This window comes from Panthera leo, chromosome A3, assembly GCF_018350215.1.
Source record: "Panthera leo isolate Ple1 chromosome A3, P.leo_Ple1_pat1.1, whole genome shotgun sequence".
In the NCBI taxonomy this organism is placed as follows: Eukaryota; Metazoa; Chordata; class Mammalia; order Carnivora; family Felidae; genus Panthera; species Panthera leo.
Genome location: NC_056681.1, coordinates 128,073,037 through 128,085,415, shown reverse-complemented (window position 1 = coordinate 128,085,415; position 12,379 = coordinate 128,073,037). Strand labels below are relative to the sequence as shown.

Sequence of the window (12,379 nt, the reverse complement as noted above, 5' to 3'; positions counted from 1 at the left end):
AGAACATGTTACATCGTTCCTTACAGTGAATAGTTCAGTACCTTTTTTTCCCCCAAGTCATGGCAAACAGACTTGCTTGGTTGGTTGAGTTATAGTGACTGATTTGTAGTAAATACTTCTTCCCGTCCATGTTGGTTTTGAATGGAGGATTTGATTATTTGGTTGGGGATGCTGTTAATCAAGCAGTACTCTTCCCTAGTTCCTTTCACCTTCCTTCCCTAAATATTCTGGATACTTTTACTTAAAAACCAACTCTCCCAAACCATGATTAAAACCAAAATAACACAGCGTATACCAGACTTCAGAGGTTGAAGAGAGGGGAAAATGAAGGATCCCTCCCTTCTCTATACACAGCTCCACCGGGGAGGAGGAGTGTATCTAGGATACTTTCCTCAGCCCCTCGAGCTCAGAATGTGGTAGACCAGCTGTAAGTTGGCCTGCGAGTTCTGATTTGCTGTCCTCTCTCCTCTGCATGGTTAGTTCTTGTGTGAGTCATTTGGGGTGGATGGATAGCTCTTCATAATATGTTTTTCCTTGAATTCTGAAGTATATCGTATTGAACCTAAAATTTACTATGGAGAGTAGTAATGGCATACTTGTTACCCTGGGCTATCTCATAGTGGAGCCTGTACATTCTATTAAGTTCTGGAAGGTTGTTTGCTCTTACTGTAGTCTGGACTATACTGCTTTTGTTACTGTATCTGCTTGAGTTTCTTTTCGGGATTGGCTACCACTGCACTTTATAGTAGTTCCTCTTCATCTGACCAATTTGGTTCTTCTAATCTGCTTGGGTCAGGGAACCGGATAACTAAGCTGCTTAGGACACCTTGAGGAGGGTAGGGTTATGGGAGTGACCTTTTGGTAAGGGCCTCAACTTCATAAAGCCTGTTTTGGTTCTTCCAAGATTGATCTCTGATCTACTTTTTGGTTCCTGGCTTTATATGGGATAGGTGAGGTTCCTGGTATACACACATGTTTTCCTTTCACTAACACAGTTAGTGAACACAGTTTCACTAACACAGTTAGTTGGTATTACTGTTCCATCTACTTCTGTAGATCAGGAAGAGTGACTAAAAATGTCCTTCAAAGCAGATCAGTTTTAATGCTCATAGACTTTATTTCAGTGGCATTTCACCTACGATAGAAATTGTGTTAATCATGGTTTATGGCAGATTGGGGTATGGATTTCTGTGGAATTATATGGTAACAGTGTAGTCTGAATGCTATTGGTTTTTTGACATGGTCTTAGGTGTCATGTTTTCCAGGGCTAACTGTTGAATGTGCTTTTCACTAGGGCCCGATAAAAAAGGACACCAGTTCTCATGTGTTTGTCTTCATGGTGACAGAAAGCCTCATGAGAGGAAGCAAAACTTGGAAAGATTTAAGGTACTAATATTTAGCTGACCTGCATTTCTTTAATACTTCAGAGGGGAATTGTAGCCAGTTTTAATTAGTTCCGGTAAATATCGTTAAAGCAATTGTCCTAGAAATTTCTGAAGATGTTTACCCTGTTGGTATATCCTTATCATGGCAGGGTTTAGTCATCTTTAGCAGTCACATGGTAAATTGTAAGTTCTCTGTCAGCACAACACCACTGTAATAAGAATTTTCAACTTAAGGAATTTTAGACACATTCTTTCAGGTAGATCTTTTTAAGAGAAGCATCATGGGATAGTTAAACCGTGTCTGGGAGTCTTTTTTTTTTTTTAATAGTCTGTAGTAATATCCATAGAGAGTTCATAGATTGATCAGGATAGGTATCAGAATACAGTTTTGTGGAATTAAGACTATTTGTAATGGTTTGGGGCACACCGTCCCAGTTCCATGCTTGCAGCCTGTGACCGGGTTGTGTAGCTCTTGGTGGAGGTGGGCTGGGCTTGAGCCTCCAGCCACAGCATTGTCACTGCTCACCAGTGTGTTTGCCCCAGTGCAGAGTGTGAGTATCCTCTTCTCTCAGACCCGTCACGTGAGTAGAAGGTGGCAAGTGCTGGGTGAGGGACTTTGGATTCCGCTTCCACGCTGAGCAGAAGTGACGTGGGTAGTAAAGCGCGCTGCGTGGCCACACTTGAGCCACGTGTGTGCCCTTCTCCGCCCTGGACCTTACCCTGGGCCCCAGGTCAGCGTGTCCTTCCCCTTCCTGTCTCTCACTCTGTGCCTTGGAGCACAAATGACATCCAAAGGCTAATTTGTATTTTTTTGGTGAGAGCACGGGGGCCCCTTCTAGGTTCCTATCTCTTTAGGATTTTTGTTGTCACAGAAAGTGTAACCTCAAGGGAAAATACCTAGTATTCTGAGTTTATTTTAATACAAGGGTAAAGATAATACTTACGTTTTAACATTTTGTTCTGTCTTTTGAATTACCAGTCAGGATTTCTAAAGATAAAGCCACATTATAGCAGTTTAATATCTTTGGTGTGGGGAAAAAAGAAAGTAAAAAACGAATCCAATTATTGATTTATTCAGTGTCTTATTTTAGCAGATGATGACTTAAAAATTTAAGACATGGTCCAGTGAATGATGAGTAACTGGACCTCTAGTCTGATGGTAACATAGTAGTTATCAGAAGTCTGTCTCATCCAGTGGATGACCATGTTCGTGTTGATTTTTCAGTATACGTACCAGTAAGTTCCTTCTCTGTTCTCTCTAGAAAGGAGATGTGAGGTTCTTGATTTGCACAGATGTAGCCGCCAGAGGAATTGACATCCATGGTGTTCCCTACGGTAAGAAGAAAGTTCTGATCCCTGCGGTTTTACATTTTATGGAATTCAAAGTAAACCCTCTAATACGTTTGAAATATTTAAAACATCAAACATCTAATACGTTTGAAAATTGCAGAACTAATGGCGACTGGTAATAATTGTTCTTATTTTCAGTTATAAATGTCACTTTGCCTGATGAGAAGCAAAACTACGTCCACCGAATTGGCCGAGTGGGAAGAGCTGAAAGGTGCCGCTGGACTTTCTCTTTTGTTCTTTTACCGTTTGCTTGCTTCTTGAATAAAGTCTAATAAGGACTCTAAAATCTTTCAGGATGGGTCTGGCCATTTCCCTGGTGGCAACAGAGAAAGAAAAGGTAATCTTTTCAGCGCTGTATTATATTCGCTGTTTGTGTTGTTTTAGATGTTGGAAATAAAAGCAGTTTGATTTTTCCATTTACAGTGAATTCAGTTGCATATGGAATATAATTGAACATTTTTTTTGTTATTTAAAAAAAATTTTTTTTAGTGTTTATTTATGAGAGAGAGAGAGAGAGAGAGACAGCACAAATGGGGGAGGGGCAGAGAAAGAGGAAGACCCAGAATCCAAAGCAGGCTTCAGGCTCTGAGCTGTCAGCACAGAGCCTGACGCAGGCCTCGAACTAGGAAATGGTGAGATCATGACCTGAGCCAAAGTCAGAAGCTCAGCCAACTAGCCACCCAGGCGCCCCTGGAGTATAATTGAACTTTTTAATGGCGTCTTTTTTCCTATATTTTCAAATGGACCAATAATGAGATGAAGTGTAGAAAGGAAAATGCAAGCTGTGATTTTCACTAATAGCTTTAATATATATACTCGATTTCACCAAAAACTATTTAAATCCTCTCTGACATAATGCTACAGAAAACTCTTATGGGAGAGGATGGGGACTTATCTGGAAACACAATTTGATACAAATTTACAGAAAAGTTGCAAGAATAAGGAGCTCCCACACACTCCGTGTTCAAACTGGCCTTTCGTTTTGCTTTTTATTTCTTATAGAAAACACGTGGACTTTATTTTTGATAGAACCTCAATATAGCATTCTCTAGCATTCACTTGTTTGCCCTTGTTTTTATCTGAGAATTCCTTTCTATAATTGACATGCATTCTAGGAAAACCTCAGGATTTTTCTCCAAAAGAACTCTTTCAGCAGACTGAGTTAACGCGTTCCTGAGTGCCAGCAGTGAGTGGACCGCACGTCACGCCTGCAATTTCTCTTGTTCCTCGGGGATAGAAAATACTGCAAAAACTAATTGAGAGTAAAGATAACTAGTGTGTTTCCGTGTCTACATGTTAGTATTTTTCCATCTTTAACGTAGGTTTGGTACCACGTATGTAGCAGCCGTGGGAAAGGGTGTTATAACACGAGACTTAAGGAAGATGGTGGCTGTACCATATGGTACAATGAGATGCAGGTAAGACGCGTAAAAACGTGCTGAAATTGGCAAAAATAGACTGCATTTAATTATAAAAATTATACCCCGGCGTTTATCGGTTTGTTGGTTATGAGGAAAAGTAGTGATTTATTATAACGTCAGAGTTTGTAAATTATAACTTGTGAGTTTATCTCTTCAGAAATCTAACTTCCACTTATTCTAAGTATTATAGTCTTCCTGGTTTATTTGATGCTATTAAAATTCAACGCCGTCAAAATGAGATTTTTCCTCAAAAATGCTTTTTGTTTTCTTTCCCTTCGTAGTTGCTGTCTGAGATAGAAGAACATCTGAATTGCACCATTTCTCAGGTTGAACCAGATATAAAGGTACCAGTGGACGAATTTGATGGGAAAGTTACCTATGGTCAAAAGAGAGCCGCTGGTGGTAAGCTTTGAGTTACTTTTATTTCTGTTCTGAATGTGAATGTGTCCCTTCTGAGCTTCATTGTGTAGAAGAGAGTAAGTAACTTCATCTCATGCTGAGTGTCTGTTTTAGCAGATTAATCATTTCCTCCTATGACTCTCGCAGCGGTTTATCTGTACCTGTCTTGTCACATGCTTTGGTTATGTGATTTGTGTGCCAGTGAAGGACAGCAGCTTACCTGTGTCTCTTGAGGTATTCGTGTCATAAAGAGTAGTTGAACATTTATGGAATTATTAGGAAGCAAAAGTATAATGGCGATTTTGAACAAAATTGAAAACCTTTGATTTAATTCAAGTGGTAACCCAGCGCACTGTTACTCCTTTCGCCTGGAATGCCCTCAGCTCATTCCTGGAAATTTTTTCAAAAAATTCAGACTACTAAGCTAGTGCTTTCCAAACCAAAAAAGAGCAGAGGGGAGGGGTTGCTAGGGGTATTGGGACACTATTAGTGAGGCCTAGCCATTTATTTATATTGATTTAACATTTTTAAAACTCACTTTTGGAGATAACTTGCCCAGTAGTACATTTTTATTGCTAGAAGCAATGTTTAAACGGACGTGATTGAGCCAAAGTATTGCTGACGAGTTTTTTCAAGCCTGTCATTTACATGACTTTATAATTTGTGTGTGTGATGCAGGTGGAAACTATAAAGGCCATGTGGATATTTTGGCACCTACCGTTCAAGAGTTGGCTGCCCTTGAAAAGGAGGCGCAGACATCTTTCCTGCATCTTGGCTACCTTCCTAACCAGCTGTTCAGAACCTTCTGATTTTAACGTAAACTGAGTAAGATTTGAATAATAAAAGCCTGTAGTCTTAAAACTCTAAAACCCATGTACTGCTTGTAAGCAGCACTATTTATAGTAACATAAGCCATTAATGCTAAGTCTTGCATGTCAAGAAACATTCTGTTAGGAATTCTTCATAAAATGGCAGCCTAATGAGAATAATAAATTCGATGACTATATTTTTATGAAGGTTTGTGTCTTATTTTTAAAGTAACTTGATAGTTTTTCAAGAAGACGGTGGGTTTATGAAGTCAGGTTTATGGGTATGTGACTTTGCTGGAGGAGCTGGGTATCTTGAGTAGAATTTTTCACAGGAAGTGGTTCTAAATGGAGACGTTCTTGAGATGGTTATAGCCGTCTAGGTGGACGTTGAAGCTAGAGGAGACTCGTAACAGGAAAGAAAATTGGGTGATGCCAAGGCAGAAGGACAGCTTGCTTAGTTTTAGGGGCCTGGAGTTTTTGAGAGAGGCAGAAAGTTTCTGTGTCTGAGGATTGAGGACTGATTTGTGATGGTGACAGTGAAGATGTATCTTGGACAGTTTACCTTCTTCGTAAGAACCTTTCTTTGCAGATGATAGTTGCCCATGAAGATAAAACTATTCTGCTGTCCCTCTAGGTTTTAAAATTAAACACAGTTCTCTGGAAGACATTTCCTCAATCCCTTTTGCCTAAAATACCAGCAGGAAAGGGGAACATTTCAACATGTACAATTGGATTGTTATTTTGTGTCTTCATAAAGTGTTATTCCTGCCTTAGGATTCCTTAAGCACACAGGCTACTCTAAGTTCTTCTTGTGTGATGGTTTTCAAACCTCTTAGCCCCAAAATAGTTTCTTCAGCCAAAATCTTGAGTGAGACTCAGTGTAGACGTTAACAGTGGAAAACCGCTGCCCAGTACATTGAGTTGGCCTGTGTGAAACGAGGAGGGGGGTCCCATTCTCGCTTAGGTTTTGACCACGTTCTTTGGCGATTTCCTAGAACGACCCCAGCCGACCTCGGAGCCATGCGGTGACAGCTCTCTATAGTCTGCACACATGCATCACTGCTTTAGGAAGGGGTTTTTAACCAGTATAATGGCAAAGGAAAAACTGAGATCCGGACCATTTACACACGAGCCGGGGCAGGGCTGACCTTGCTCGTGTCCTCGTTTTCTAGGCACAGCCGCACAGTTTGCAGGAGCGCGTGTCCACGTGGCCCGGTTTGCAGCACTGGACCTGCAACCTGGCTTCCCTGGGCTCAACTTTCACTCCTTGTGTGCTTTTGGAAGGTGGTCCTCCGGGACAGGCGGGTAAAGCCAGCGAGCACGGCCGCCAAGAGCTGGGAGGCTGTGGGAGGGGCGATTGCACTTTTCCTCCTCAGACGACTGTCCCGCTGCCCTGACCTGGGCAGCAGAGGTTATAAAGGGCAAGCTGTGTGTAAACGGGCCTGGACGCCCGGCCTGCCCTTTCTCCTCACATCGGTAATCCTGCCCGTCACTCCTCCCCGTCCCTGCTTCCAGAAACCCTTTCCTTCAAGCCTCTGGATTCATGCTGAGAATGTAAGCAACTGTTAAAAGTCTGCTTGAAGAGACGGTCACTGAACCACGAGAGATGCTGATTGCCCCCTTAATTCCTTTTAGAAATAGCACCTCCTGAGTTTGAGTCGGTCCCAGATCGCCTCGCTGGAGACTCTCTTTCCCAGGTACTGGTCAGTGGGGTACGAGTCAGAGTGATGGGTACAACTTCTAGGTCACATCCTCTACCTGCCCTTTCTCTGCTCTCTCAAGCTGGAACTTGGCTGTGGTATTAGCCAGTGTCCACATTAAGAAAGTGTCACACTTAGGGCACGGCAGGGCCACCAGACAACCTGGAGGACCTTGTAGGGGACCTGCACCCTCTCTGGCTGGCCTGGTATTAGTACGTTGACTTCTCTGAGCCACCCTATGGTTAGGCCTCCACCCCAGCTGATACAGGACTCTAGGGGCACGGCAGAGTCCAGAAAATGTTAAATATTAACCATCACCTGTTAGTCTTTCTGACTCACAGCTTCAGCGCTGTCTACGCAAGGGTAAAAGTTTAGAGATGTACCCGCAGACCTGTGCCTGTGGCTCTGCCGTTGGTCTCCCCCCTGCATACTCGCCCCACCTTCCCCGTGTCCTAGACCTGGCCTGGGGGTTTGGGAGTCTTGGCACATTCCTCCGCATCGTCTGCCTCGTCTGGCACTCACCATTCTCTTGGAAGCTAGCTTCGGGCTTTGATTCCTAGAGTTATGCTTTCAAAATGACTGGTTTTGGGGGGGGGGGGAGCTTTTTTTCCTATTTGAAATTTTAATAAACTGAGCTGAGCTTCTCTATTTCCATTTATGTATCCACTTTAAAGAGAACTGATTGTCAAGGACTCTGACCAGCGGCATTAGTTATAAGATTGCCCAAACCTTGCTTTCCTCATTAGTACCTATTTTCCAATTATAAACAGAAATGGGAATTTCAGGTTAGCGGTACCCACCCTCCATACTTTTGACTTCTGTTGCCACTCAGAGGGAATCACTCAATAACACTGGGGTTCATTTTTTTCTTTGAGGTCTTTGGTATACAGGTTAGGTCCTACTGTATATACAATTTTGTATTTTCATGTGACCTAAGTATTTTTCTTATTGTAAATAAGGGCTGTGTAGTCCATGGAATGTGCTGTGATATATGTGACTTGCATTCTGACTGCCCTTGAACACCGAGGGGATTGAGGAGGGTGTGAACGTGGGTATGAATCCTGCCCTAACCCATGCGAGCTGGATGACAGAAGGCCAACTCCTTAGCCTCTCTGATTTAGTTTCTTTGTGTGTAGAAATGGCAAAAATAACTCTCATCATTCAGGATTATGTTAAGCATTCAGCGAAGTCCAGCAGATAACAGGTACTCCTACCATGTTTTCTAGTGTTTATGCTGTTCGCTGCTGTGAACATCCTTGTTCTCTCTTTGGATTGCTTTCTACCGGATTCCTGGAAACCGGATTGTTGAATTAAAATGAATGATGCTTATGAACATCTGTCAGGGTCATTACCGGATCACTTTCTGCAAGGGTTGTACTGGGTGCCATTCACACTGACCATATAGGAAGAATTCTGTACGATTTATTTTCTGGACAGATAGTACCTGTTGCATTTAAAGTCCGGTTCCATACTGGCTCTTTGTACGGTGCGTGAGTAGGTAGTGCGGTTCAGAGGTTGTCCACATCTCACATGAGGTTTCTTCGCACACGACTCTGTACTGACCCCGCCCCCGCCCCACCCCTGCCTCACGGCCATCCTCCTTCTACAAACAAGGCCCCAACTTGCTGTAAGTAAGGTGCAACTCTTCTTTTCTTTCTTTCTAGCTTTTCTTTTTATTTTTTAAGGTAGAAGTGTATGTGGCAGTGACTGAGAACAGCCCAGATTAAAAAAAAAAAGAAAAAGAAAAGTTGGTTCCCAGCCAGTTCTAAATGGGCAAAACCATTTAGTTATATTTTTCACCTTATTCTGATGTAAGAGGGAAGTACACACTTTCCTGCAGCCCATGCGGGAGATGTGAGACTCGAGAGCTGTGCAGGGAAATACATCCTGAGCTCTGGGGGCAGGTTCCCTTATGCAGCCATTTTATTATTTTCTTACAGATGCTGACACCTACCAGGGATTTTTCCAAATGACCTTATTTGGGGGAGAAAGGGATATTTGTTAGAAGGGAAAAAATGTAGTGGAACAGGAAGGAAAGGGAGGGATGGTATTTTCTACTCTACAGTAATTGATAGAGGATTCCTTTGGAGGGAGGAGTGCAAGGGAAGTTTTGCTGTTGTTTTCCATTCTTTTGTTTTAAATAATTACCTTTCGTTTAAGATCATCTAAAGCTCTGGTTTCTCTGACGGGGGTTGCACTTTCACTGGTGAAAAGTGTTGAGGGGATTTGGAAGAACCTGGAGCCGGACAGGCCCGGATCTGACCCCGGCCACCGTTACCGACTTCTAGTTAGTTAATCACACGCAGAGGTCAGTGGATCGCAGGTGGGACCCAGGAAGGGCATTTTAACAAATTCCCCAGAAGATGATGACACCCATGTGCCTTGAACCACAGATCAAGAAACACTATTACAGAGAAATCGCTCTTAGAACTATAATTCTCACTGCAATCTTTTACCCTAAGATTCAGGCAAGATTGATTCAAACTGTTATCTGAGAGAGAGGCTTGAGGTCCTAGAGTCATCATTCAGTGGTGTTCTGCTGCCTTTGTACGAAAAGTGATACCTTGTTTCCTTTCCTTAGGTTAGTGCTTCTCATTGCTGGCTGCACATTGGGATCACCTGGGAAGCTTCACAAGAAAATCCCGACGTCGGTCCTTCACCTCCAGACATTCTGGTTTTATCGTTCTGGAGTGGGGCCTGGGTAGCCCAGGTGATGCCAATACGCTGCCGGGATGGAGAGCTGCTGCTTTAAACTGAGCCTGACTCTGGGGATTTCTTGATCCTGTTGCAAATCGTGTGTGCCCTCTGCGCATGCCTAAGCTAATACGAGTCTTAACGTTAAATATAGTTTCGGTTCAGGGAACCCTTGCTATTGTATTAGGGAGAGGAGGTTATTGTAGAAAAAGCATTTCATAAAAATGGTATCCTATGTCAGTTTTGAGAAATGAAGATTATTTTAAAATTAAATTTTGTAGCCAGAAGAGTTCAGTTCCCTTCCAAATAGTTATTTTGGGAATTCAGGCAAGTCTTTGAAGGATGCTTCCATTTTTCAAAACTCATTTGGCCTTTTAATTGTTTTTGTTTTTGACATCGCTTGGTTTTTACTTACAGCATTTCTAATGCTTTGCAGCTGCCTTACAGACTTCTGCAAAATCATTGGTTCAACCCGTCATTTTACCTCAGATCTCGTTCCCCCGCCTGGTACCTCCTCCTGTCCACCAGAAGAAGGTCTGGTTGGCTGTTAGCTGTGTGTTTTCTTAAATCCCCGTCAAAGGACAGGTACTGGCTGCTGCCAGAGTAGGACTTTGAAGAGGCAGCTGAGGTCGTCTCTCTGTAAGGTGGAAAACTGGGTGTTTGGGGCTTCTCTGTTTTTTTGTGTGTGGTGGGTCAGGGTCTCCGGGAAGAGAGTCCAGCTTGGGAAACCCTGATCAGAATAGGAATCGCCAAGATGGAGGTTGGAGGCAGAGGGGAGAGCCGGCAGGGATGGGGTCGGTTGAGTGTGGGAGCACCGGGGTCTGATAATGAGTTTGGGGTTTTCTTTTCTACATGGGGATCCCCTTGAAATCCTCAAAAGTTTGCTACCTTGTTGTCAGTGTGAATTGGGTATTCAAGGGAAGGCTCTATCCGTGTTTTGACAAAGTGACGTTGGAGGGTGCGGGATTTCGTTAGGACCCCATCCGGTGGGAAATGGTTGCAAATTGCAGGGGGCGGGGGACAAAAAAAACCCTCTCCGGAACAGTTGTCTACACCAAAGCTTAGAAAGATGACACTCGGGCTTGGTGGCAGTCAGGTTTAGCAGCGTCTAAGAACTCCCAGGAATTCTCAGACGTACTTGGGACAGAACTGGCCAACCTGCAGTCACACAGGCTGGGAGCTGGAGGTACTTTGTTGGGCTCCCAAAAGGCTAGCAGTTTGGAGACATTGGATCATAGCCCTATCATCAAATACTGTTTGTTCACTTAAAATATTAGTTCTCTTGGCTCTCATGACAAACTCTGTCATAGGCTTCTGTCCACAAATCACTTCCTTTGCCACTTCCATCTCAGCACCCAGCACCAAAAGAATACTCTCCTCCAAGATGACCCTGAATGAACGCAGCAGGGCCCCACCCACACTAGCTCTCGTGGGTCTGCACTTTGCCATTTCCCCGTAAGTGCAGCAGGTGGCGCTAGTGTCACACCGTGAATACCCACAAAGAGCTGAACGCTTAGGCTGGTGTATTTTTACCGCTTGGGGTCAGTTAAGGATTACCTGACTTCCTTTTTTTTTTTTTTTTTTCTGCTAAGCAAATCATAGATTCAAAGGAATTATTGCCCATTACATCTGTCAGAGTCTGTGGTCGTTTTCTCTGGATCCCGAAGGCCAAGAAAGGTGCATTTGGATTTTTTTCGTGAGTTGGCTCCACACCGTTTGTGGTCGAGTGGTTTCTCCTGTCACAAAGCACTCACAGGATCGTGGGCACCCATTTTGTCCTGGACCCAGCGTTTGGAGTTCTCTGTACAGAGAACTTCCACGCGTGTCAAAATTGCATTTATGCTAATTGCCCTTCTCATTACCATCTCTAGAATGCAGAATGCTTTTCCTCAGTCGTTTCCTCTGATTCTGCCTATCTCTAGAGGCCCAGATCTGAATGAAGTGAGGTGGGGAATCGTGTTCACGCCCACTCACCTTCCTGCCACTTCTCCGCTGATCCTAGGGATTACAGCATTGCCCTTGGAGAGCACGGTGGAGATTGGCGGAATGATCCCCAGTTGACTTTGCCTGCCTGTGTGTGGGTGGGTGTGGGTGGGGGTGAGGGCAGGATGTGTGGGCTGAGACAGACAGCCCAAACAATGAGCCTAGTCACTTCAGAAAGTAGCTCATGGCTACTTAATTTGAGAAGTCAGAATGATCGGACACCCCAAGTGCCAGTCTCCCTGCCGACCAAGTGACTTCATGGGATTGTAAATTGAGAGACCAGCAAAATGACCAGATACATGATCTGCCATTTTCCTTCTCCTTTTTTCCAAAGAATACCATCTTTGAGGGGTAGAGACAGGAGACTTGAGTCACTATTCAAGAACAGCCCTTTCTGATGTAATTTAAAGCTATGGCAGGAACTCGTTTGATTCTATCATTTTCAACTTATAATTAATCTGTGTCAACCTCCATTCAGGAACCTGCAATGGGCCTTTATCTCCTTAATTAAGTCCAGACTAACTTGGGCACTTAAGGTTCTCCTTGGCCCCATTCTTCCTACTGTCATGTCCTTTGTTCTCTAATTCATACTGAACCTCACTCCCCTCCATACGTAATAAAAACAGGTAACATTGGGG

General features: G+C 43.5%; 1 protein-coding gene across 1 annotated transcript in view; it reads left to right on the top strand.

Moving 5' to 3' along the window:
• DDX1 (DEAD-box helicase 1) overlaps window positions 1-5,561 on the top strand; it is a 36,586-nt gene extending 31,025 nt beyond the window's left edge. Inside the window, exons 20-26 of the mRNA XM_042933638.1 lie at window positions 1,295-1,386; window positions 2,648-2,720; window positions 2,874-2,946; window positions 3,030-3,072; window positions 4,058-4,153; window positions 4,438-4,558; window positions 5,234-5,561. Coding sequence (XP_042789572.1) covers window positions 1,295-1,386; window positions 2,648-2,720; window positions 2,874-2,946; window positions 3,030-3,072; window positions 4,058-4,153; window positions 4,438-4,558; window positions 5,234-5,364 — 629 coding nt within the window. The 3' untranslated portion in view covers window positions 5,365-5,561. The remainder of the gene's footprint in view (window positions 1-1,294; window positions 1,387-2,647; window positions 2,721-2,873; window positions 2,947-3,029; window positions 3,073-4,057; window positions 4,154-4,437; window positions 4,559-5,233) is intronic.
• Window positions 5,562-12,379: the final 6,818 nt, after the last annotated feature.